Source organism: Calidris pugnax, unplaced genomic scaffold, assembly GCF_001431845.1.
Source record: "Calidris pugnax isolate Ruff unplaced genomic scaffold, ASM143184v1 scaffold11, whole genome shotgun sequence".
NCBI lineage: Eukaryota > Metazoa > Chordata > Aves > Charadriiformes > Scolopacidae > Calidris > Calidris pugnax.
This window is the reverse complement of record NW_015090803.1, coordinates 11,875,602-11,903,117: the sequence shown is the minus strand read 5'-3', so window position 1 is coordinate 11,903,117 and position 27,516 is coordinate 11,875,602. Positions and strand designations below refer to the sequence as shown.

At 41.0% G+C, this 27,516-nt stretch overlaps 1 protein-coding gene across 2 annotated transcripts in view; it reads right to left on the bottom strand.

The window, feature by feature from the left end:
- The window catches only part of IGF2BP3 (insulin like growth factor 2 mRNA binding protein 3), a 113,116-nt gene that overhangs the window by 27,730 nt on the left and 57,870 nt on the right, over nucleotides 1-27,516 (bottom strand). For both annotated transcript variants that reach the window (XM_014937845.1, XM_014937846.1), the window contains exons 5-11: nucleotides 16,762-16,813; nucleotides 16,606-16,669; nucleotides 7,601-7,885; nucleotides 5,285-5,419; nucleotides 4,589-4,711; nucleotides 2,012-2,147; nucleotides 350-481 (exon numbers count right to left, since the gene is read on the bottom strand). In XM_014937845.1, coding sequence (XP_014793331.1) covers nucleotides 350-481; nucleotides 2,012-2,147; nucleotides 4,589-4,711; nucleotides 5,285-5,419; nucleotides 7,601-7,885; nucleotides 16,606-16,669; nucleotides 16,762-16,813 — 927 coding nt within the window. The remainder of the gene's footprint in view (nucleotides 1-349; nucleotides 482-2,011; nucleotides 2,148-4,588; nucleotides 4,712-5,284; nucleotides 5,420-7,600; nucleotides 7,886-16,605; nucleotides 16,670-16,761; nucleotides 16,814-27,516) is intronic.

Below are 27,516 nucleotides of genomic sequence, written 5' to 3'. Positions count from 1 at the left end.
AATTCCAGCAATTTTTAAATTCCTCTTTATATGAGATTTCTTTCTATAATAATTCAAGTTCTCTAGAAAATAGGATCTAACATTTTTTCTAATACTATTTTCTGGTTTCACTCAGCATTTCACAAAATGACCAATGAATGCCTGTTCCCAACCGCAGCCACATAAAATACGTTCAGTGTGCAAGCAGGAAGACAGACAAGATTGAGAAAACTGACAGAAGAATTCAGCTACTAAAACACCCTTCCCAGATCTTCAAGGTAATTTGGCAAAAATGCAGCCAACTGATGAGTTTTGAGCAGCAGTGTTGTACAGATTACTATCACCATCCACAATCAGAGACTTCTCTTACCCCAAATGGTGGATAGGAAGCAGCAGCAGCAGCGGAGGCAACGCTCACTGCGGGAGGTGGTATTCCTGAAGAAGAAGGTGGGAACAGACCCAAGGCATTCAGATTTAATCCAGGAATTAAATGTGCTTGAAGCTGCAATGGCAGAAGAGTTATTTAAGATTTACAATCCCGGTTATTAACTTTAACCAAAATCCTAGTTGGCATAGGCTATTAACCTTTTCAGAAGACGTCAGCATGTTATTTAAAAAAAAATATAATTTCATCTCCATTACCCCAAGGACTCTGCTTCAAACCTATTTCCCAGACATCTGCAGAGACCAAAAACACTAAAAAAATGCAGCAAGAAAGGCAGCTGGGAATCACTTGCCAGAACTTCATCAGGGAAACTTATAACAAACTTCATAGCAAGAAATTCAGACATTAGTACAATTTACTTTCAGAGTGAAAAAAATTATTAGAGAAATAATATTTTTGGTTTTATACTTGTAGAAACAGAGAAAGCACAAGCCCTGACTTTTCATACACTGGGGGTATGCACCACACTACAGCCCCATCCTCTCTCTTGTGTCCTTTCCTTCCCATGCCTTGCAAAAAATGATGTTGGATACCCCAGCGTTTGCTGGGAAAGCACCACAATAAAGTTGCCTCAAGCTCACCCCATGTTCCTGTTCATTCTATCAAGCAAAAATGTACCACTATAAAATAATTTGTGCCCTTGTGTGCAGTTTGTGTCCTGCAATTTGCTTACAGTAAGGAAGAGAGGGGACAAGTGGGGAGAATGTTCTCTCCAGCCAGTAGGGAAACTATGAAGAACAATCATTTCTAGAAAATCAGAGACTATTGTAACCAAAAAATAAAAAAATCTCCAGTTTGATTCTAGACCATAAGATTTGGATACACACACAAAAAGCTCTTCATAGCTTATCAAAGATCTCAATCATTTCTCAATATGCATTAGTAATACTTTGGCAAACTAATGAGGTATGTTGCTTTTATTATATAATCTCCAATCTTTGAATAACTAAATGCCTTTATCATCTATATCAAGAAAAACCTTAATAAAGCCTTCTTAAATTAAGTAGTTGAAAGCAGGAGCTACTTCTTCCATACTTTGTTATGCTTTTAACATAAAGTAGTAATTCCCAGTCTCTTCCAGAAACATACAAACTAGAGCATATAAACCACAATAATACATAAACACACTTTCCTTTAGGTTTTTGCAACAAGAAAAAAAAACCTGAAAAGCTCATTCATTTTCTCCATCTAAATCAATTTCTCAGTTCCCCTACTCAAAACAAACCAGAAAAAGCCTTCATTAAAATAGCATGTACATAAATAACAAAAAAACTTGCTCGAGCCCCACAAATTAATACATGAAGCAATAGAGAGAGGTTGCAACATGAAAACTCTGGTGTGATATTAGGAAAGAAGTTTTCACTGTGAGAGCAGTGAGACAGGGCACAGGCTGCCCAGACACTGTGGACTTTCTACCCATGGAGAAGGGTAGAGGGGACAAGTCCCTAAACAATCTAATTTAACTCTAAAGTGGACCCTGTATTGAGTAACCCTCCTACTGGGCCAGGTAACCTCCAGAGGTCCCTCACACCTAAATATTTCCATTGTTCTAGTTCCAGAAAGGGCCCATGCCACAAGACAACTCACATTCATAGCAGCAATATCATTTTCATAGGACTCCCTGATTTTCTTCATAATTTCTTCCTCAGCCTTGGCACAAGTTTCAATACTGCCTTTAACTGTAATGGTCCTTTCCGGATTATAGAGTGTCAAGTCCTGCAATCTGTGAATGAAACAGAAGCAATTAGCGGATTAGCAAACGGCGGAAGGTAATCCAGGTTTGAGCGCGATGACATCCGAGTGTGTCGACTTTGCACTCCAAAGAGCGTAGTATCAGTTCATAACAGGGCTCAAAACGTAGTTCTCGGAGAATCTGGAGAAACTCTGTCCTCACAGCAAACACAACAAAAACCCCCGCCATGAGGTTTGGCGTGTGATGGTTGAGATGTGCTTCAGCACAGCACAAGGTGGAAACCATTCCGCTCTGCAGGAAGACGTGCTGCAGAGCAGAGCAGCACCTTTCAGCTTCACACTCCACACCAGCTCTACCAACAGAGAGAGGTCTTCCAACTTGTTAGAGATCCCAGAAACACAGACCATAAGAAACTTTCTTTCCCTCAGCACAATAGCGGATTCCTTAAGGAAGGAGAGGCAGGGGGAAAGCCCAACCCTCAGTGGACCTGCAGAAGAGCCTCCAAATCCTCGTAACAGGAAAAGGAAAAGCAAAAGCTGTGTGTGAGACAACATTTGCTGCAAAACACTAGTAACTCCTCAGGGAAAAAGGAAAGGGTGACAACATTAAACTAGTGCTTTGTCAGGTAACGAACACTGACCTACTGTGGTAAAATGGAAAAAAACTGACTGGGAAGCCGTGGCATATCCATGTACTGAGAAAAAGTGAGCTGAAGGCGTGAAGGCAAAAGTAAAAGTCAGAGCAGGATGCAGGAGAGGAGAGTGAGGAAGCCCACGGTAGGAAGGAGAGGAAGCAGCAGACACGGCTACTTTCTTGCACAATGGGCAAGTGCTCAGTTAGGCAGCGGCAAACACAAAATGCATCCACAAAGCCATCCTTCTGTTTTGAGTGTGCAAGCACCGAGTTACTGCCTCAGGAAGAAAAGTGGTGGAAAACACCCCAAAGAAAAGAGGAAACACTTCCCCAGTCCAGCTGCATTACTTTAACTTTATGGACAGGCTTACCAAAAAGCCTAAATGAAGAGATCGGGAGAAAGACTAATTAGACAAAGCAGAATCAACGGGCACGTACGTTGGTTTTTACGTACCAACTAAACCAGGCAACTTCATGGGGCTATTTCAGGCATAGCATGACAAGTATGATCTTGAGGCCAAGATTTTAATGCAAATAAATCATTAACTTGCTGAATTAAAAAATACTTTGTGAGTGTTTGCAGACAATGCATCATTTGTGTCATCAGCAATAAAGGCAAGCTGGTTTCATGGAATGAAGACCATTACCCCATTTACCCTGTACATAATTTTTTTCCCTTTTAAGAAATAGCATTAACAATCTGTGTACTGTTTGCAACTGAAATGTTTATGCCAACACATTTAAGAGAGCACACCCATCTTACAAACCCTATTCTTCAAGCAGACTTTTTTGGGTGCTTTTTCTCTAATTGATTCAACTTGTCTTCCTCAGACTAATTCCATAAAGGTTTACAACCCTTCAAGAAAGTCTCGGGTTCTTTCACCCAATTTTTAATTTCCTCTTTTGAGGAACATCATTCACTCTTAAATTTCTTGCCTTTGAGCTATTTTCTTTTCTTTTTTCCTTTTCTTTTCGATCTCTGGCATGTCTTTACAATTCTTCATATATCTTAATATGTCTTCCAAACTTTCTCCCTTTCCTACAGCCTACAAGCCCCCTGGCTAGAGTCTAAGTCCAGGATGCCCTCAAATGCTTGGAAGTTCACATCAGAGTATTCGTTATTCAGAACAGAAGGTTCTCTGAGGATATCACTCCAGGGTAAAACTGCTATCAACAGCCAAGCTTCTACAGTGATGTGATCTAATCAGTGATTTGCAGATTTCCAATGAAGGTGAAAACTCCTGTTTAATCTCAGCTAAATTTGAACAGGTCTCAGGTACCTTCACTAACTCACAGACCAACAGCTATTGCTTTGAAGCAGAGTAGCCAACATAACCCAGTTTGGCTGCCAGTGGACAAGAGGGACAGAGCTGCTACTAAAAGCATTTTTTTCAGTATTCATTTGCTTTATTCCCCGCCATCTTGTCCAAAATTCTAGTCTATACCAGAAACTAAAACATCACTAGTTTCACTCATTTTCAGGCATAGCCCAGAACTGATCCAGGCTTATAGTTTAAAACACTCTTCATTACATATGGTGTGATATGTTAAAAACCACCAACACTTAAAATATAGTCTAACACGGGCTCCACATCGCCTATGTTATTTTTAGGCTTGCTCTTGACTGAGCTTACAATGAAGACCCACTGTTTACATTAAATTTAACTGAGCTTAAGTAACAGTTTAATCCATATTATGGAAAGGCCTCCAAAAGGCTGTTATCTCAGCCTTCAAAACACACGAAATATTTTTGTAAGAGCTCCATACCTGAGTATACCACAGCAGCATTGCTGCTGTTTGAGACATCTCACCAAAAGATTAGGCCACCAGAAACTTACGGAGATATCGTGATTTTAGTATCTGTGTCCTGTTCAATTTTCTTCAGGTTTCTTCCTTCTTTGCCAATAAGTCGGCCAACAAAGTTGTTATGTGCCAAAATCTTCAAAGGAATTTCTTCTGTACTGTAATGGAGGTTACACCCAGTGAGACTTTTGGAGACCAGAGTGCAAGGTTTTTATGTACATTATAGATAAATTTTATTTTAATAGAAATGACTACAACTCCCACTTACTTACACATGTTTATACTAGATGCAGAACGAGTCCAGGTGCAGTGCACATTTCAGCACTACCACCTATAGCTCCTTTGGAACATACCTGCTAAATAAAGCTCAGACTGAAATAGCAAGAGCCGATGGGAGGGAAGAAATATACCTTAAAGCTTTTAGTGAGAGCTTACAACTTGTTATGCTCACTCTGACTAAAAGCTATTAGTTGTTCAAGAAACTTCAGTATTTGCTCCAGTTCACCTCAAAGTCACAGCCAGACAATGGCTGAAAAGGTAGATGTGTGCTGGGGCTAATTAAGCAAGTAGACTGTCCTGAAAGGAAAAAAGTCTTAGTACCTTTACCTAGTTAAATACGGACAATGGCAAAGATTCACTAGTTAACAGTTTTTAGAAGACTGCATCTTTAAATGGAATCAATAAGAATTCAGACTTTTTAATGCCTCCACAATGAAATGCCTTTTACTCACAATTTAGTATCTTGAGCTTCCTTTTGCATGATCTCCATAATAATTTTACAAGCCGTTGAGCAGCCTTCAGGAGTAGAGTGGATGGTAATTGGTTTCTCAGCAGCACCTGCATTCTCTTTACGATGAATATCAATTCTTGAAAGAAAGAAAAACACTAACTGTAACCATGTACTATATGGCAAGCCTTGCATTTTTCCAACTCTCACAAAATTAATTTATTTTGAGCTAACATTGATTACATTTAAGTGGTTTAATTTTGCACAGTATACAACTACTTAAACATTTCCTAAATACTCTTTTTTTTTTTGGTGTGTTATAAAGAGCCTCTCCTATCCTGATTTTACCAGCTAAACCTTATCTTTGTGGACACTGGGATCTCCTTTCCTCACTGAACTCCTATCAGGATATTCAGGGGAGTTGTTAGATAGACAATCTGTGGTAAACCACTGAAGACAACGTTTCATCAAGCTTTCCCAGTACTCTCTTACCAGCCCAGTTGCTCCAGTAATAACAGCTGTGCAGGTACAGTCAGGCTTTGTCCCACCTTGTATTTTTTAATGACCTCAGCAGCAGAGTTTCCTAGCACTTCTCTGCTAGCAAGTAGCATCATAGTACTTGCTTTCATCCTCAGGATTACTTTTCTGTGCCTTTTAAGCCTAAAATTTGTCCTTACATTACCTTTCCTCTAGCTCTACTCTCTGCCACCCTAAAACCACTACCTTTAGTCTACACCACGGTTTGTACAGCTCTAGGAATTGAACAAAAACTAATTATGGCGTGCATCAAGACAGTGCCTTGGATATTACTTGTGCTCTGTCAGTAACTGCAGGTCACATACTCTTTCCACCTCTGCTTTTTGCTTCCTCCCTTAAAATCATAGCTGTTTCCAAACTTAGCAACCAACCATGCTGCTTTTCAATAAAACCCTCTATTTTTCCTGTTCTTTCTGTTACTGAAAATTCATTTTGTTTCATGATGCAACATTTTCTAAGAAGCCCACGGCAATCCTTGGTGCAACTGGAAATAGATGACATTTCTTTTTTTATCCCCAAAACAATGAAAACATCACTCTTGAAGTCACATATCTGTAAAGTTAGCCACCTGTGATTATTTCTGCTCTGTCCAGCCTTCTTTCAAGAGATAAAAGCTTTCCTTACGCCAATCTTCTAGGATTTTTATAGCCTGAGAATTACACATTCTAGGTATCACCTGAAAAATTCATTACCCGTAGGCAAAGTGCAACCAAGTCTTGTCAGGACACCACAAATCTCTTAAATCTGTGTTGTTAAACACAGCAAATAGTCTCCTGGGTTACAACATGCTAATGAGAGGTTGAAAGGAGCATCATGATAATCCTGGGTTTGACAGGGAAGAGGGAGCCTGTTTGTTTGTAGGGGGGGTGTAATTAGAGAGGACTCCCTTATCCTCATTAACTACTCTCAAAACTGAAGCCACCCACCCTCACACCCCTCCTGTTCAACTCATTTACAGGTCCTACCTGTTGCAACTGCAGCGTACTGCTGAAGATGGCGTTTTCCACTCTCTGCTCTTAGGGGGTATCCTGGAAGAATTCTTTAAATACGATCCCTACCTCCCTCAGCATCTGCGCTGGGCTCTTCCTTGTGGGTAGGGATTTATTTAACACGCACTGAAAACAATCTCCTCCAGCGTCTGTAGACCCTAGTGCCCTAAGCTTCTTAGGTCACTTAGCAGCTTGCTTTTTGCCTCCCATGCATCTCCCTGATGTGTGCTTTGGTGTGGTTTGCAACTTGACAGCAAGAAATTTATTCACCAGAAACGCACGGGGTGAGGTGTAAGGAGTAGTGAGGGGAGATAGAAAGTTTGGTGGTTGTGGGGTATTTTCCTCCCTCTTGAATTGAAAACATTTATAAATCCTCAGAATACCCCGAGTTAAACTAAAGCTAGAATAAACACTTAAAAACTTCTATATGTCACCACACTGACTGTATGTCCCACAGATCGACATATTACAGATCTTTCAGTTCCACTTTTTGTGCCAGAACCTTACTGGTACATCTATAAACAAACTCTCCAGTATAAAATACCAACCTACTAGCACTGTCAAATTTTTTATATTTTCTTTTTAAAGGCAGAAACAAGCAACCTCAAATTTGAACATGTGTCAAAGACAGAATCCAGTCTTTAAATAAATCTTGCAAAAAGATTTCCTATTTGCTGTTATTTTCTTTCGCTCTGCAGCCACACAGTTTAGTTGCGATGTTCTCTTTTTTTTTTTTATGGGAAATGAGGACATAATATTAAAGCTTCCAATTACAGTTCTGTAAAATAACTTACTTGGACTGTGTCTGCTTTGTAATGTTTCTGATTGTCGCTCCTTCTTTCCCAATAATGGCTCCTACAAACTGTGTGGGAACCAGCATCCGCAGAGGAACGTCCGACTGTGGTTTCTGCCTGGTGGTTGCGCCGGGTGACCCTTGCCTTGGAGGACCCCTCTGTCCAAATCCACGTCTTCCCTGGGGATGCTGTTGCGGAGGTTGCTGGGCTGCCATTTCATCAGGGATGTATGCAACTTTCAAGGAATAGTTTTCAAGCTGAAACCCGTTCAGTTTTTCTATTGCTCTGTTCATTTGCAAAGGGGAGGAGAGAGGAGGGGAAAAAAAAACCAACCACAACAGAATCACATACAGGGCCTTAAGAAATGGCAAGTCATTCAGATATAGACTTCTGTTTTTTCTAAATCGCATGACAAAGCTAAAAACTGGTTCCAAGGCGAAAAGTTACATCCAGAATTCTTCAGTCAAGATTTTGATTACACAACTATTTTTTTTTTTACTTTGTAAGTCACCATATTAAGGACTACATGTTAGTTCTTGCTTGCTCTGGGCTTCTGTGTACTTTAAAGCTTTTGCTGGTGCAACCCTATCAGCAAAACCTCACAGGAGACAGAGCTTATACACTCAAAAGCATTCTTTTGCCTGATTTAATTTAAATCAGTTTCCCAAATAGAATTAAAGCTGCACCAGAGGGAAAACTTTTTAGCTGCTATCACAGCACCTTCATTAGGGTTTTTGCCAGCACAGCTATTCGGCTTGAGTTTCTGCAGTAACTGACATAGCTATGACAGGAAGGAAAAAAAAAAAAAAGGCATAAAAGACAGCTCCTGGTTCATTCTCAGCAGGAAAGAAAATGTTCAAAGCCAGTCAATGGCATTTGAAAGACCACTTAGCAGACCACGACATCGCAACTTATCATCTAGTCATGTTTTAAGCAGGTTGAAAAGTTAACCAGGAAATTAAAACCAACACGTCTGTTAAGCTCTCCACAGATGCAGAGGTGTCAGAAGGCATCGAAAGCGTGTTTCAAGTTCTTTTGTGCTTTTAGGCAAAACAGAGCCCTCTGTTAAATACCCCAGAGGGGTATTGCCCAAGTGCACACCATGCACTCGCACCGTGGTCCATCACACTGAACACCCACCTGATTGCTCAGCCCTCCCTCTTTCTAACCAAGGTGGGCCCAAGTCTGCGAGTCAACCTGACCTGCTGGTCTTCTCCTCTTTGCAGAGGGAACATAACTCTAAACTTTAAAATTACAGGCTTCTGGGGGGTAGAAGATCTTCTGCTTACAGAGTCAATACGACTAATTGACCCAGGAAACAGTAGGAATAACTAAGCTACACACAGCACACAGGTAAGCTAGTGATGTAAAATTAATGCGTTTGCCCAAGAGACATTTTAAGTTTCACTACAGAGGCATATTATTTGGATTATCATCAATATGATATATTGATATCACTGAAACATGCATTGATTTGGAGTAGTTTATGAACACCAGGCTCAATCTCGGACCAAAGATTGATAGATTCTGTTTAATAGATAGACTTTGTCTAAAAAAAAAATTTAAAACAAAAGCAGTAGTGGGAGGAAAGAGGTTTCCATCTCACATTAAAGAACCCACCAACATTTTTGTTAAAAATCTCCAATAACCATATGCTCTGGAGCAGGGTCTCTGAAATTCAGAAACTTAACCCAGTCCCTGTGATCACACACATTTGCAGCTGGTTACTGCCATTTTAGCAAACATGGCCCTCAGCAGCAGTCCTTATCCTGCCTCTACTGCAGAGATAAAGAACGACACAAGCCAATTGCCTAAATTTTCAAGGGTAGCCGGTGAAAAATACTGTTTATCTCCTGGGTGTCCTATTTGATAGCCTGGGTGTAAAGCAGCTGTTGAAGCCCAGCAGCAGCTTTGCAGGTACCAAGTGGCATATGGGTACTGAGGACAGCATGCCCCTCATCTCCCAGGGGTTGAACCAGCATCTTCAAATATTCCAGTTGGACAGCAAAGAGCTTATGAGAAAACAACTAATTTGTGCCTTTGGAGCACTGTTTAATAAGGGCTGGTAATAAATAAGGCCCAAGGCAACGCCAATGAACAACAAGGAAAGCAAAATATTGAATAACTGATCACTGCTCATTAAATACTTCTGTTCACCAAATGAGACACGGGTCCTTTGGGAACAGAGTGGGAGCATAATTGCTCCCATAACAGAAGAATCTCTTACAGCACATGGCAAAAGAGAGCTGGATTAAAATTTGCTGAGGCTATTTCAAAAGTTGACTTAACTTTCACTCCATGGACTTTGAAAAGCATTCTATTACACAGAAAGCCATGTTTACAGAACAGTAAGGGCAGTGAGCAGCCAGACTAGTGAAACTTGTGTTCCTGTGGATTGACAGCTCAAGTTTCAATTTCTGCATAGATTTCCAATGCCTGAAAGGCATTTTGCTGAAGTCTCTCTCCGCAGAGATCCTATCTGGGAAAGGACTCTGAAACCTTTCCTTTTTATGGAACCTGAACATATTAAGTTCTTACCGGTTGCAAATATCTGAGCCCTCTGTTTCCGGGTTAAGTTTTAGCAAAATCAGCCAAAAAGCTGAATTGCTACCAGGGAAGGAAATGGCATCACCAGACAGTGCAGTTGCACAAGCCCTGTTTCTTTTGGAATCAACTCTCAAGATGTTGGAGAGACGAGCACCAACAATTTCAAAAACATTCTGTAGGCTCCAGACTAACATCCATCCCAACTCATTCCCCTACCACGCATTCATTTGACAAGTTCAGACTTTCCCAAAACGCTTCAATATCCTCTGGCTTAGACCAGAATCCCAACACTAATACAAGACCTTACATTAAGCCAGTGCATCAGACTTTTTACTCTTCCTTAGAAGTGGTAGGGGAGGAAAAGACTAGGTTTTTTGTTTGCAACCAAGCCACATAGCTATCATGTTTTCACAACAATCATTTTACAACAATAACTAGCATACATCTATGCCATACTTTTCCTGGAAAGAGGGTTGGAATTTTTCTAATTAGGAACAATTTATAGATTGCTAAACGGTTCTATGTGACTAAGTACCTTAAATTTAAAGCAAACTGAGAAAAGTTCATTTGCCATTGTGGAAAATCAATTATGTCATCAGTGAGCAATCCCTGGCCACCAAAACCATGTGATGACATGGAAAAATAACACTAAAAAAAATTGGATTGGTTGTTTTAGAGCAACTATTTGAAGACAAACCTGCTTTAAAGTTAATTTCTCTAGTTAGTTACTACTTATACTACAGTATTTGTAGTACATCATACTAGATTCTCTAGCATAGTATAGATATTACAGTAGCATCACTTCTCTATAAATACCTAGACTAATTTAAACAAAACTTCAAAATAACTAATTCACCCTCTGAATCAGAGAGCTGCCCATATTCTATAGGCTGGCTTGTTTTATCATTTGACTTGTTCAAGCCGTGAGAAGTCAGAAGAAGAGGCAACAATTAAACGCTGCTCTCCCAAGCCTTTTGCAGAACTGAGTAGGTAGTCCCACATTCTGCACAGATTTGGGCACACACAGGGAATGCCAATGTAAGTAATTTTCAGTGATGCAGCAAGTGCACAGTTCTGGTACATTTCTTACAGAAGACACAAGCCTACAGCTTTTGAGAGGTCGCTTTGGCCATTGATCCTGGCCTTCACGTTCTAACATTTGACAGGTTTCACTAGGTTCTTGTGGATTTTTAAAGTATTGTTATAGACCTTTATTTAACTGTTCTGAAATAATTTTTAGCAATTTTTGGGCACAAAACATAGGGCTGGAACTAGGCAAAGTGATGGCTCAGCAGTTCTTCAGCACCATAACAAGCCCAAAATTTTAGAGGCATCTAGGCACTGCCTGGGGAGGCTAGAGGGGAAAGGACACAGACACCAAGAACCAATTGATAACTGTCTTCTAGATGATGCAAAATTCTTGTAAAACATCATCTAGGATAGCACTTGCTATTCAGGAGAGCCATCCCAGCTCCCTGGGAAAGCCTGAGCCTGGGAGGAAATTAAGCAACTGGTTCTTCACATCACCAGTGGCACCTGTTTCAGTCAAGGCTATCGTCATTCTTGCAGTCCACCAAATGCCTATTTAATCCAGCTCCTTTTGTAAAGCACATACTCACGTTGACTGACCACCTCAGCAACTCAAGTCCAAGCTACAGCACCACCATCTCTGTCTTTCCACAGAGACCTCTGCCTTCTTAAACACGGCCAGGGTCTCCTTCCACAGCTATAAGTTAATAAAGGCTGTGCCGGCCACCTCTGCCGAGGGCACTGCTGATACCTACTGAAACAACCCACAAACCACTTCTTACAGAAGGGCTAAAAGCCTTAGAGTCACTTAATGAGGACAAAGAGAAAAATTCAATAAACTTCCTCGTTAAGAGGTGTCCTCTTTCCCCAAATCCTCTTTAATAATTAGTATTTAGTGGAAAAGGAAAATGTTTCCCCTCCATATACCAGCAAGCGCTGGTACACAGGAATTTCATAGCATCATTCAGAATTTTTTTATATAACAAATTAAGAGACTGCGGCAACTACTGCCTGCACTCAGCAAAGATGTACAGCAGCCTGGCTTATGTTCACGTGACACCTGCTCAGAAGTAAGAGGATCCCTACATAAAAATGAAACCTTTAAGCAAATATTTCATAAATTAGTCACCTAGGCTGTTCCCATCAAAATGACATCTCACTGCTGTCCTCTCGTGAGCTCCCTCTGAGAGAATGTTTGCCCAGCCTTCTCCCTTTCTGATGTTAGTGGAGGTTAAACATCTCAGATAAATGAATACAGTAAAAGCTGTGTTTCCAGCACAGTCTTGTGCTGGAAATCATTCATCCATTGATAGAGTGATGACACCAAGCATTAGATGGAGAACATTATTTCACTCCTACATGCAGCTTGTACGTACATCACCTTTCTTTTTTCCTCCCTGAACATACACATTTGCATACTGAGAAGACAAATATATATGGTAATTTTCCTTTGGCATAATGATATTTTTTTGCATTAAATAAAAATATAGTTTTCATTAGTATTTCTGAAAATAAAAACAAAGAAAAAAATAAATCTAAGCTTATGATCATACACCACTGAATTTTCAGTATTATCGTTCCTATGGCAACATTAGCCCTGACCCATGATGGCATGTAAGAGTATTAGTTATGTGAAGTCTTACTCATTCATCAAGGATACGTGTTGTGTGCACACACGCAGCTTTGTGCTTCATTGAAAGGGTAGAAAAGTATTCCTTTTAGCAGGTGTTTAATTGAAAGGTGACAACTAGAGTCTTAACACTCAAAGTAATGGACCTACTCAAATCTGCAAAGATGCAGATCCCGAGCTCCTTGCACTGCAGCCAGCACTTAAAATACACCACCAATTACGAGACACAACCAGCACACATACCCCATTCCTGAGCTGAAAAAATCAGATAAAAAGTAAACACTTAGCCCCACACTAAAACAATATGCAGCTACTCCATCTATTTGAGGCCAACTTTGCACAAAATTCCCCTTCCAAAATCCTGGGTAGAGCTAAATCCTGTAGCATGCACTAGACACCTACACTGGAGCGTTTTGGGGAGGGAAAGAGGTGGTGGTGTAACTTTTGAAGACAGCAGCCATAATTTAAGTGGCAGCACGTCACAAGGGCAGGGTGAGCACGTCCTGCTGGTTGTAGCCAGAGACCCATACTGGGAGAAGAGGGGGTGCCCTTTGGCAAGCAGGTCCCAAGCTGTCTTGGCACCTACGTGCAGCTGGTTGGGTTGTTTGAACTGAACCACAGGCTCCAGGTCCTGCCGCTCGTCCTCTCTTCCAAATATTCCATATCCCACCACGACGTTCAGTGATTGTGTGCGCCACAGATGCGTGCACATGCTTTGTAAGGCCCTCTCCAGCTTCTGGGAAGGACAGTGGCAGAGGCAGTTTTCAAGTTGGAACATCTCTTTCCTCCTCTCAAGCACATTGAGGAAAAGGAGGGGAGGGATGGGGCCACAGAGATGCCCTGGCAGTCCCAAGCCTCCTCCTCAGAACCCACAGTCATGGAGAGCAAAGGGTGGTTGGCCCAGGCCCACGTACGGCTCTGTGCTTGCTGTACACCTCTCCACAAACCTATGGGGCTCCCCATCTGCTACTCTGGCTCTTCTGCTCTGGCCACCTAAAGATGAGGAGCAGCATCTTGCTTTTTCTGCCAAGACAGCCTTGTGCCCATCCAGCTAGGAAAAAGAGGCATCACTACAACGGGTCAAAACAACAGACCTCCGTTCCAACTACTAGTCAATAACTGTACACATCTCAAATTTTGGGTGCTGTGTGCTCTGTCCCAGACTTGCTTCTCAAAAGGACTGCAGCATTTCTTCACTGATTTCAGTTTCCAAGCTAACTTTAGATGCAGCCCCCTACTGAATCTGCTGCAATTGCCGTATCAGCCTAGAGAAAAAAACCTCTGCCACGACAATTAGACTTGCAAGACAGAAGAAGGCTCAGTTTCCCAGCTGGGTGGGACCAAAGGTTTTGTTCAAAAGTAACATCTTCCAAGCAATGCATACCACGCTTGTTTAGAATTGCTTATCAAAAGTATCTCGGGATTGTGTTACAGCACCTTCACCGACACACACTCCAACGGGCACAGCGATGCCATGCAGCCTATCCAGCGGGGATGTAGCCAGCTTGGCATGCTTTGTCAGCACCACTATCTGTGAGGTTAGTATGTGTGATTCAAAAAGAGCAGAAAAGACTATGCTCTGGAAGTCATGACTAAGAGCATCATTTACCCTAAATGACTAAATTTCAAAAAAAAAAAAAAAGCTTGTTATCAGCTGCTGATTCTCAACGACTCTAAACAGCTTTTGAGAAAGCCAGTTCTTGTTACTTTTCATACTGCACTGGCTGACCAGCATTGCCTTTTATCAGCCCTCGGCAGTCGTACACCCCCTCCACAGCCACTGCTGTCCACCACAGCCAGTTCCAAGAAGCAAAGCTAGGTCATGTCTGGGAAAACCATTCAACTGAAACACCACCACAGCCACTGCGGAAAAGCCACACACCCACAGGTCTTGGAGAGATTTTCCACTGCAATTCCTCACAGGTTTTTTTTCCTAGAAAAATCTCTAGTTGGCCACTTCTTCTCCTAGGGGTTTCTAAATGACGGCGAGGCTGCATCCTGAACCCAGCCCATCTGAGCTAACCTTTTCTGTATGGAAAATGGACTCATCCCCTTAGAAAACTCTGTGTCTGTATCAAACTATCCACAAAAGCAAACCAAGGCTCCTTCAATTGCTCTACCTGTTCAAGACACCCAAACTATCTCATCATTCAACCTGCATTGCCTCAGGTCCTTGTCTAACATTCATGCTGAATGCTGATTCACCTGCTTCAAACTCAAAATGTTTTCAGTTGTCTTGTGATTTCTCATGCAAACAATATTTTATCTTGGATGCTTCTTCACCGACTTGGCTTACCTCCGCATTTCCTCAGAATTGACCTTAAATGTTAACAAGTACAGTTTGAGGAGAGAGCACGGAGAAACTGTGTGTTCTTGTTTTCAACTTCAGAAGGGAGTGCACAAGTCCAGGAACCCACATCACAGATGACAAACCACTCAAAAAAATACATCATGCCTCTTTCCATGGTATTTTAGGTATGTACTTCCTATATTTTCAAAGGAGGAACTGGCATGTGTAGCATTAATTTTTTAACCAGCGCACCACGGGCTTCTTCAGAACTAGAAATGCAACATTTGTCTTGATTACTGTGCAACAGAATTAAAAACAACAGAATAGCCTGAGAAGAACTTGAGTGATTCAGGTTTTGAGAAAAGTTAAATAGTGAATTCAAGAAAAACATTTTTTCCTTCAGCTCCACTGTACAAAGGAGACACCGCTGACACAAGTTTCCCATCACATTTGTTTAGAATACACTAACAAGTAACCTAATGCTTTAAAAGATTAAATACATGTGTTGCATTCAAGTTACACAGAAGTCATAATTACTTAATTATATGTACAAATATTATTTCATTTGTAATTTTGAATTAATGCATTCCATAAGCATACTCTGCATCTTAACTGCTGATTTTAGTTAGCCACAAGGTGGCAGAAATTTCAAAGTTAAAATAAAAAGATCATTGTAGGCTATTCCATGGGTTTGGTTTTGTTTAACCTGCTATGGCCAGAAAGAGGGGAAAAATGTTTGTCACCAGATAAAAAATTAAGGAACTCACAAGTCTTTTTTCTACCTGTGCTGGAAAAGTAAAAGTAAACCTATAGCGTAATATATAACATGGATGTTTAAAGGAAAAGGATATACAAACATTAAGTAAAGCATTATTTTTTTTCCTTTTTTTTTTTACTATCTAGATTAGGAGTTATAAGTTACTGAAGTTATAAACAAGCGTAAAATATGTGGCCTAAAGTTCAAGAAGCCCAAATAAACTTTTTTAGGTGTTCTGATTATCTTTTGTGTGTTTGGAAGTCGCATTAAATTTTCTAATGAAAAAAATAATTAGGGGAAAATCATAGCAAAACAACAGAAACAAACAGGAGATGAATGAAGTTTCTAACCAGAAGACAGAAACAGAACAACCAATGCTGTAGAAGGGCATCACAAAGCTTTTTTAAAACATGGCTAAAAATCATTAAACAATAACTGTCCTCTGTCATTGGCAAATCAATAACTTTCTGCCCTCCCCAGTCAAATAATTTCACCCAACTTTTCAATTTTCAAAATTCCTAATTTTTTTTTAATCAAAGTGCAGGAAAATTTTATGACAAAAAACTCGCAAATTAAGACAAAGCACACAAGAATCATCAAAGGAAAGATCAAGAGACTTTCTTAAATGTTAATGCTTACACAATCATTTATATCGATTAATTTATCGGAAGCAAAGTTGCACATAAAAATTGCAACAACATGAATTCCAAAATGGAAATTAGACAACAGGAACAAGTAAATAAGATACTTACTGTCTAGCCTGGTCCTTATTGCCGTATGTTACATTTACAACTGCAGTCTCCGTGTCAGTGTTCACTAGAGAGGAAAATGCAATGAAAAGAGGTTAAGTTCAGTGTGTGCTCACTTCCCTCTACAAATTTAAAAGCAATTTGAGAGTAGAGCCGTACCTTGCTCACAGTTCTCCACTGTTCCATACTGAGCTAACAAACTGTCCAGCACCTATCAAGAGGTAAAAAAAATGACAGATTTAATCTCAGTACAGAGTAACAAAACAAAAAAAAGCCTGTAAAATCACTAAAATTTGTAATAATTTTTTTCAGAACACAGACCATTCAAGACATCCACTCCAACAAGGAAGAAGTGTTAGCTATTTTGGGAAGAACAAGCACACATTACTCGTTTTCTTTCTCACATCAGAAAATCTGCATTTAAACCCTCATGAATGTGAAAACACAGACCGTAACTCCAAGAAGTCACATTGCACTGTAAGTCACAAGCTATAAAAACAAACCTGCAAGTCACCTGTTCTCAGAGTGGGCTAAAGCAGAGGCAGGAAGAATTAGAGAAGAGCAAATCCGGAATAAAATCTTTCCATGTATCCCTAGAACATGTATGTAAATTTGCCACTGTTTGGCAAAGTTTCTCCCTTCCCAATACACTTAGGATCGTATATAAAAATGCTAATCTCTTACTTAATGAGGGCTTGTCTACCAGAACAACCAGCACATCACAAGAGCTCTTCCACAATTACCTCGTTTTCCCAAAGCCCATTCCAGAAGAATTACTTGCAACAGTATCTTCACAATTATTTAAAAGTCACAATTAATTTGTCATTTGATAGAAAGCTGGGGAGGAACAGGTGACAAGGGGGTAAAGAAATCCAAATAAAGTAGTTTTACTTGGCATAAACTGTTTTATTCTAGTCAAATGGAGGATGAAGGAGGAGTAATAAACAATGACACATTTAGGAAAATCAAGGTGCCAGAATATTCCAGCAAAAACCTTAAAATACCCACAGTTGTGTTGATTCTAAAAATCACATGGTATATACTTTATTTTCTTCCTGGGGAGAAATAATGTTCCAGAAAACAGTGACTGTGGCAGTAACTAGCACAGAACACAAGTACGTCATTGTACATGCTCTCTAAAAGCTTCTACTTCCCACGTGTTTCTGATCAGCCATCAAAAACCTCTCAACACACCAGCCTCACATCTCCTCCAAGAAGTCTAAGAACCAAAAGTCTCCTTTGCTGTTAACACTAAGGAAGAGCCCAGGATGGCACACTTGGCATCCCACTCCTCTTCACCAGGAGTTCCCCACTTATGCTGCTCCTTAATCCCCTTCTGAGCTGTCTCAGTCAGAGACAGTGTCCATCTGGGCTTTAATCCAAGTGGTTTGAGTTCCCCTGTTCTTATAAGAGTTGCTTTACCAAACAGATTTACGAGAAGTTTCCTCTAAGGATTAGAGCTTTCTTAAAACGAAACGAGAAACCATCCTCTTGGGCCAAAGACACTTGCTCTCCACAGCACTGTCCTCAGCAGACGCTTGTGTTTCCATCACCACCAGTCTCATGCAGCAAGGTTTTAAGCGTGACCAACGCTGCAGGGGTAGCCTTTCAACCAGATTGTATTTTAAATGAGCTAATAAAAAAGTTTCAGCAATGGTTGGGGGATACACGTGAGTGAGGAGCAAACTTCATGGGCGAGAACACCTTTAACTGAGCCAGCTGATGCAGCTGGGAGAAGCCATTGCAACCATATTCAAAGCCAGACCCTCTATCGTAACCCACTTTCAAAACACAGAACTCAACTCCTGCGTGAGCTTCTTGCTTCACATGCATTTACTGCAACAAAAAAACAGCAAGCCAGTTTCCAAACACATCGTTCATTTGTTCTTATTTCTCTTCTGTCTTCTCCCTCTACCCAAATTTTTTTTCTCTCTATAGCCCAAAGCCTCTAGTTCTGCTGCAAAACAAACATGTTTTGTTTAAGCTGCTCTTCCGTAACACTCTTCGTGTACAGCCTTGTTGGGCAATCAGAACAAAATTCAAAGCCAAATTGGTGGTGCAGCAGCAATTCTGATGAACAGCTGAAAAGAAAAGTTTATTTGTACAAATATTTAATCTAAGCTAGGAAAAAAAAAAAGTATTTCCTTTTCTTGAGCTCTCCTTCGAGCAGTTGTCTAAATTGGGTCTCCTGCTCTTGTTATAGCACAGATGTCTCTCTCACAAAAAGCTGCAGTCTTAGACTGTGGACTTTCATTCATCAGGCTCTAAAAGCCAATTCTGACTTCATTATAAACAGCATTACCCTACACCAAGCCCCACAAATCAAGGCTGCTATACAAGGAAAAAAGAAACAAGGAAACATTACTCTTCAGTAGAGCTGAGAGCTCGAAGCACACATTAAAATATCCCGGTTCTCATGTGGATTTCACAGGTTTAGAAGTAGCACCTTTGAACAAATCACAGCAGTTGTTTTCTGCACTTTCAGAACAGACTATTTCATGCACCTCTTCTTATGGTGCTGGAGTGTTTCTACACTATGCCGTAAGCAAAGATATCTGGTCCATAAAGCACAGTTAATCATATTGTTTCTGTCTCACACACACACTTATCAGTGAGAACTCCACAGTGGTGCTGCAGAACCTGTGGTTCTTTCCTCCACTTGTGTAGACCAAATCCATTAGACCACCACCCTTGCCTCAATCATACTTGGCATCTTGATTGGGAGTACAAATTAGACAACACAACTGAAATCAGAAATAGAGGCAGAAAAAGGGACAGTAGGATTTGGGTCCTTCAATGGAAGACCACGCCGGAGTTTTTGGCTGCCAAGACAGGAGTGTTCTGAGTGATTTAACAAAAAAGGAGGGAGAAAAAGTAGTGAAAAAACAACCCACACAGAGTCAGGCAACAGTATGAGGAAAGAGAAGTTGTTAGTGCAAGTGGTACTAACTTTTAATTTAAAAGAGAAGTGGGGTGAAAGACAACAAAAGAGTAAAAAAAAGGAGAGGGCAGAGATGCAGAGCAATGCTGGTATCACCCCACATACTGAGCCTGGCTGAACCACTAATGCCATCTGCACGCTTTAAGTACTCTGTTGGTATACTTAAGTCCACAAAGAATTGCAATTTTTTATTAATTAGATTAACCTAGCACAACTATCCTAATGCAACAGGTCCCTGGTGTGCTAAAGTTTGCAGGGCAGCGTGAGAAAAGCTAGCATTTTGTGACTTCAATGTGTGAAACAGGACCTTGGCAAAGCCACCATTGGGAGCTGGTGGGGCTGTGAGAGCAACTACTGAAAACAGCAAAAAGGGTCTTCAAAGTGCGTTCCTTCAGTTTGGCTTAATGTTTTCACAGGTAAAAAACCCCATCTCCAAGAAGAGTCCCAGCTAGCATGGCTCTACAAGGAAGATTAAACATGAAGAAGGCCCTAATAAATCCCTAAGGAAGCAGTCATTTTTGAAAGAGGTAATTGGGTAATGCTGCATCGCCTGTGTGGAGGCCATGGTGGATGGCCAAGCTTGGCACCAGGTCTCCCAGCACCTCCCAGCCCAGGCAGCCTGTCCGGACAACTGCCACCAGCCAGAGCCCAAGCACAGCAACTTCACCCATTTTTACCAGAAGGTCAAAGCATGTTGGTCCCTTGTAGAGGGAGAGCAGTATGGAGTTCCCAAGCCACCACGCAGCCTGCTGGGACAAAGCTGTTCCTCCAAAGCCTTATGAAGGCACTTGAATAGGCAACGCCAGTTTGTAATGGCTCAATGCATTACAACATGTGGTGATGGTGTTTTTCATCTCGTAGCCCTCCAATACCCAGTTTACTGTCTCATGAAACCATGACCATAGCCTGGAAGAATCAGAAAAATAAGTCTGGAAGCTGCTGAAGTCATTGTTTGCACACACCAGAAAGGCAGCGCCTGAAAACAATAACTCTGGCTTATTTACCACATCCCATACAAACCCTGGAGTGAATTCTTCTCCTGGGAACTTACAGTTATATCCAAATGTTCAAAACTATTAATAAGTTTACCCTATAATACAATTCTGTTTAGGTGGCATTACCACGGTTTTAAGAATCTAAAGCTGAACCACAGAGAACAAAGCCAAAATTGTCAAAAGGAACTACTAATTGAGTGACCAATTTGGACACCGAGGGCTTGATTTTCCACAGCGTTCAGCACAGCTGCCTGTTCAAAGAGCAGCTTCAAAGCCACTTTTGGTAGCAAGGAGAACACGGCACTTCTGCAAGGGAGACCTGAGGCTCGTCACATGAGACAAAGTTGGCAACTAATGGCAACTTCTGCTTAAATCATTTGCCCAGCACCAGAGACCAGAACCTGCAGAATTCAATTTGCCATGGCAGCATTCAATTCCCCTATCCAAAGGGGTTTGTCTTCCTGAGAGCCCTCAGCTTGCTGAAAAATTAAGAGAGCGTGTGGTGGCACAACTCTTAGTCATCTTCACTGCACACGGTGGACTTGCTAGTTGACAGCAGAGCCACCCCTTGTCCTGAGCCAGCGTCCCTCCCTACAGTGCTCAGAGCAGGTCCCTATTTACCTTGCTCTCATTACAGAGCATCTGAAATGCTTGATTTAAAAAAAAAAAATAATAATAATGAGGTAAGAGATCACGCTGACTACTTCAGTGTTTCAAATTAAGCAAAAGATATAAGCAGCAAATAGTTCTCAGGTAGCATACCACATGCAACCATGACTACAGCCGTTGTAACCAACTCCACACACCACATATGTTTATAAGTAATTCCAGATAATCTTGCTGGATCATTTAAATTTTTATATATACACACACCCCTATGCATATAACAATCAAAAGGTAATGGAAAGAGAGAGGACCAAATGCTTTAAAACCACACTAGTATTCAAGAACATTTAAAAGACCATGTCTTAAATCTGTTATGTCAAAAAAGCACATAAAGTATGATTAGCATCATTTACGGATGGAAGAAGGTTAGTCTCTAAAGAAAGAATCAAGAGGAATCCCACAAGTGTAAGAAACATGGTAAACCATTACAGATAAAGATCAGCATCAGAACTTCCCCTCACTCCTTTTTTAAAAATAGAAATTCATACGATGGAAAAAATTCACTGAGAGAGTATTCTAATGAAACTCCAAAAATAGAAGAAATAGCAGAAGAAATTCTTGGGCTACTAAGTTAGCCCAGGTACTGAATGCAGAGGGAAAAAGTTCTTGTGTGCTTTCATGTTCCCACATTACACCCTACACCGGAAAGTCTTCTTGAATGTGTAACAGGGAGGAAAGATCAGTGTGCATCACACTGAGGAGGTATGGGATAGAGAAAAAAAAAAAAAAGATTATAGTATCAAGGCTGACAAACGGCATTAAATGGTCTCCAAGGTTAAAAAAAAAGTACTTGAGAAATGTTTAGAGAAAGGCAAAAAAACCCAACCCCTTATTAGATGCATGGGTGGCCTCCTTCACAAAGAGATTAAAGGCAGCAGGATAATTCCGTTTGGAAAGGAGCGAGAGGGAATATGATACAGGTATTATGAAATAACGAATCATGTAGAGATGGCCAAATTGGCAGCTTCTGTTCACCCTTCATCTAAATTAAATGAAAACAAGTTTGAAAACACAGAGAAATAAGTATTTATGCAACATTATCTGAATGCAATTAAGCACCACACAATATCTGCTACAATGCTTTATTAATCTCCCCTCTCCTCACGTTAAAGGTGTAACTTCTAGAGCAGTCTCAGACAACGTCAGGCTTTGGTGAACCAGGTTAGCACTAAAGCAAACCCTTCTGATTCAGTACCCAGCCCGATTCCCAGAAAATTAAGAAGCACCCTCATGCAGGTCAGTCCTTAAAGGCAACAACTACTGTTTTAAGGCAGCTAATCTCCGTTCCCAGGATCTCCTTGTGGGCACTGCTGGGGCCCCCTTCCTCCTCCTCCTCCCCGGGCAGACGGGCTACCAGGACATTTCTGCGGCTCAGCATGAGGGAAGGATCACATGCCGGGCTGGCAGATGGGTGTTGTGAAACGTAGTGGGAAGCAGCAGCAACACTAGCTCGTGTTCATCTGCCTCCTCTCACATCGAGGCAGCCGGTTTAAGTGGAAACACTCTCCACTACTTCTACAATCTCATTTGTAGTTTGCCAAAGGGAAGGGAGGGAGGGGGGAAAAGAGCCGCTATAAAAGCATTACTATCCAGTGAGCATCCCTCGCCCAACTTTGATTAAATGACAGACTACACAAAAGCAAGGGAGCCAGCAAATTTTAAAAGAATGTTTGGAAAATACACTAGAATAAAGGATGAATTTTCTGCTTTGCTCACAGCACTGTAGGGAAACACAATTGGTGCTTTATTTGACACCTTCCCGTGGAGGCATCCAGCGCTGGTGTCTGTCAGGAAGGCTGCTGCCCAGCCCCACGGGGCAACCTCCTGCTCAGTGCCATGAAAACCAGAAGGGAAATGGTTACGTTTTTCCTTTCCCCCTCAACCTTTCAGTCTTCCCAACTTCATTAACTCCATATCATTACGGAAAACGTGTTCTTTTAATTGGAAGATTTATCAGGGAGAATTGTATTTCTCCTATACACTTTTCTCTGTGTGTGTGCACGTGTGGGTATGAAAAAAAAAGGCACTTTTGAAAGCTATTTTCTGCAGCTGTTAAAAAAAAAATCTTGATGTCACTTCATTACTGCTCTACAAGACTGGTGGCTAGTATGGTATTTTTAGTTTCAGCATAATACTAGTTTGTTCATTTTAAAAAAAAAAGCTTTCTGTAAAGTTGGAAACCTGCAACTCTAAGAGAAGTCTGTCAGACAAAATCAATTTTTGAATCATCTTTTGGAACCGATCAACAATTACAAGTTCCAAGAAATCTCTTGACAAGAGCACAGGGATAATTTCATGAAGAGGCCACACTTACAAAAAATACTCCTTCTGGTATAGGTCTGCTGGCGCATTGTAGAAAGAGAGCCAAGTCAGTGCTCGATACAAGGGAAATCTTTCCTGGAAAGATTGTCCCATATTTTAACATGAAGCATTTCCTCTAGAATCTTGCTTATAGCTATCTAAAAATGATAGAGGAAATCATAGAGGAAAATCCAGTAAAATGGGGTTAGTTCACAGATCAGTGCAGATAAAAATAAAGTATATTAGAACTCAGATGGAGATCACATCTGAGACATTCCCTCTATTGTGCACAAGACTCAAGATGACAAGCTTTCAGGAAAAAGATAAGTCCTTAACAACCACTTCATGAATATCTTACATCTCTTTATAAGCAGGAAAAAGTATAAAAAGATTGAAGCATTTAACCTTAAATAATCCATATTTACAGGATTACCCATTCCCCCTTGTTAAATTGGTCATCCATGAGATGCATGCCATGCCTGTGGCTTTCTAGCAGTCCTACTAAGGGACAGCACTGCTCTGGTCCAAACATCTAAGGGCAGATTTGGCCTCTAAGCAATGAATTTCTGAAATACAAGATACTATTAAAGGGAGGGGACTGTTGCCTCTATTTACTGAGGCTTGCAGGCACAGACTGGGCTGCTGGATATTCTCATACAAAGCTTTCCCTCAAACTGTCTGTCAGTGCACGTCACCTACCTCACCTCCCTGTACCTGAATGCAGACCATCAGTAGCAGCCTCATAACACACTGGGCAGCTCCATCACTTGAGTAGTTGTAACATCTACACCTGAAGTTGCTGAAGCCACCCCAACAGCTGGAGAAGACAAGTTTTCCTTAATCTACCTCTCCTGTTTTGTGCAGCTATTTTCAGGCAGAGTGGAGGAAAGGGGACAAACTTATCTACTTCTTGCTGTGGGGACCAGGCACTGAAAGAAGTAGAGGAGGCTGGAGTGGGACTCAAGAATTCAAGCCTGTGGTCAGACAAAAAATGCAAGTTATATACACTTTACAGCAAGAAGGATGGATCTTCATAGAGAAGAAAGCTACCTTCAAGTACTTGAATTAGTTTGAGCTGCAGAATCAGATTAAAAGAAAATCTACAGTAAAGGTCTCCACAGCACTAATGCAGAGATGAGAACTTTGCAAACAACAACAATTAAATGCTGTCAAAGCATGCAAGCTGCAGAAACATGAACTTTGGAGCAAAGGGGAATCACAGGGGGTTTGAGTGCAGAAAATTTCTGTGGTAAAACACATTATCTAGCAGCTACCTAATTGTTCATAGTCACAAAAATAAAAGTATACATATTTAAATCACTCAAAACCAAGTTATTAAGAAACCCCTAAAGTTTAAAGAGATGTTATCACACAATTCTGTTAAACACATATTTACCAAGATCCATGAGATTTCCAAGTCTAAGTTAAAGTCTCCCAGCATTGTGGCCAACCCGTGCACTAATCTGAAAGGTGAGGTTTGAGAGGATGCTTACAAAAAACCACAAACTTTTGAATGTGATTATCCAAACTAGAAATTAGGATTGCAAGAGATGCACTATGCTAATACCATTTGACCTGTATAAACCCAAACAAAACAATTCAGAGTGTGAATGCTGAGTGCTAGCTGACAGCTTGCAGACTATAAATTACTTCAAAGAGTCAATTTTGAAGGAGCAATCGAATGACAAGTAATATGACCGGAACAATTCAAGGAGAACAGCCATAGTTAAATGAGTTCACTACGTCTAACACGGTTCAAGAGCAATTCCTGCTTCCATCTACTTGCATTCAGAGCCCTCTAGAAAGAGAGGTGGAAGACTTACCTGCTTGCAGTCTTGCAGGATGTATTCAGTCACCAGCAAGCTCTCCAACGCTGAAGTTTATTGTACCGCCTCGTTATTAATAAAATTAGAATAGGTTTTCCCTTCTTACAAAGGGAAAAGAAAAGAGATGCAATCAAGTAGGCGGCAAGTTTACACTCTTCCACTTACTCTGCCATAATTCTATAGTTATATACACCTGAAAACTGAAATACCCTTATTCCTCACAAGCACTGGAATTCAGAGGAAAAATGAACTAGCAACTAACATGGATGATCTATGTTTTTGAGTTATTTTTTTATTCAAAAGAGAATTGCTTGCCTGGAACATAGTTAAATCACATTCTTTTCCTCAGGCCTACTTACAAAAAGCACAAGAAATCAAATCTAACACAGCAGAGCTCTTCTCTATTCTTACTGGCTCCAACAGCCCCACAAAGAAGTTTGCCTTGCATTTTATATCCAAGTTTTCAATTCAACGAAATAATCAGCTCTGCCCGAGACATCAGGCTTTAATAGCTAAAAAGTCACTAGAAACATCCTTTAAAAAAGTGACTCTTGTGCAGGTGTTTAAGCAATTTGGTAACACCAGGTGCTAGGCTGATACACTTTGTTTTACAAAAAAAAAACCCCACACAAACCAGAACTCAACCTGCTATTTTCCAGAAAACTGGACACTATTTCAATGCAACTTCTTTCTTATCCTCCCAAACAGGCACTGGAAGTGTTCAGATAAGTGACTCCAGTCCCATTTCCCTACTGCTCCATAAGTAGCTCCACAAGCGATCCTCAACTAAAAGTACTTTAACTCTCTACAGCAATATTCCCCTGAACATGAACCCAAGCCATCTGTAGTAGTAATAAATTAAGAGTAAAGGTGAACAATACTACAGGGCATCAAGAAGTTGTATGCCATTTACCAGTTTCACATTTACTATACAATGAACTACCTCCTCCTGTCAAAACAACTTGTTCTCCTTAAAATTTGAATTTTTTGACATTTAAAAAGCCAGCACTGTTTAAAATAAGGGAAGTGGGAGTGTAAATCCCCAGCCTATATGAATGTACACTTCATTCTGATTTTTCACTGAATCATAGCAAAATATTCAGCCCAACAGAAGGGGAACTAGATTTTTAGGCGCAGAGGGAAGGAGTACTTCAGTGCTTTGCTATTGACATGAGAAGAAAGAGGAGGCGGTGTAAGAGGAACTAAGAAGTCTTGGTTATTCGCCTGCTGAATATTTAGGGAGCCACTGCTCTTAAATCCCTGCTCATGGCATCTGGATGAGAATGAAACATGCTATTCAGAGCCGAGAACAGCAAGAAAATGCAGACAGCGGTAGTAGAGGACTGCTCAAGCAGTAGAAAAATTGATTTCAAACCATCAGCAGCGAACACCTCTTGCATTAAGCAACCGCCATGCTTAACAAACACAGCAACAAACCAGGGTGGCTCCTATGACAGGGAGCTCTCAAAGCATAGGCAATGGCAGCAACAGCTACATGGGGAAGGAGGACTGGCAGGAATGGGAACAACCTTTTGGTTGAAACTCAAGATTGTCCTCAGCCAGCCTGGCCTGTTCCAAAAGCCTGGAGCAGGCCCTCCTTGCTGCCTGGTCATAGAAATGAAGAATGGGCAGCCCAAGCACCAACAGAAGCAAAGCCTGGGTGGGCGGTCAGGAAGCTCACAGCTGCGACTCAAGAACCAGTGGCCCAGCTGCTGCCTAGGCTTCTGGAGATGGGGATGAAGAGCAAGGCAGGAGAGATTTAACAAGGAACTGGATCTATCCTGTATAGGAAAGGATATGCGGGGATTGACATGCTACTGCAGAAGTTATAAGGAGTGGAGGTGCTTCTAAAATGTGAGGAGCACCATGAACAAAAGCTCTCCAAAAAAATCCAGACAACAGAGTTTAGGGACAAGCTGCATCACAGCCAGGTCAGAAGGCAACAAGTAGGAAGATCAGGATCCCAGGTCAGTGACCTCACAAGAGCAACTTCTGGGTGTAAGGGAACATATGATGAATGCAAACAAGAGAGTGAGACAAGCAGTAGCAGAAGCCTCAGAAATCATTAATACACACTCTCTTAATAACCACATACCATCACACACACACCCCCAATGCTAGGTTTTAGGAAGATGGAAACAGCTCATTATACAGAAGCAGCCACACACAAGAAAGCTTGAAGCCA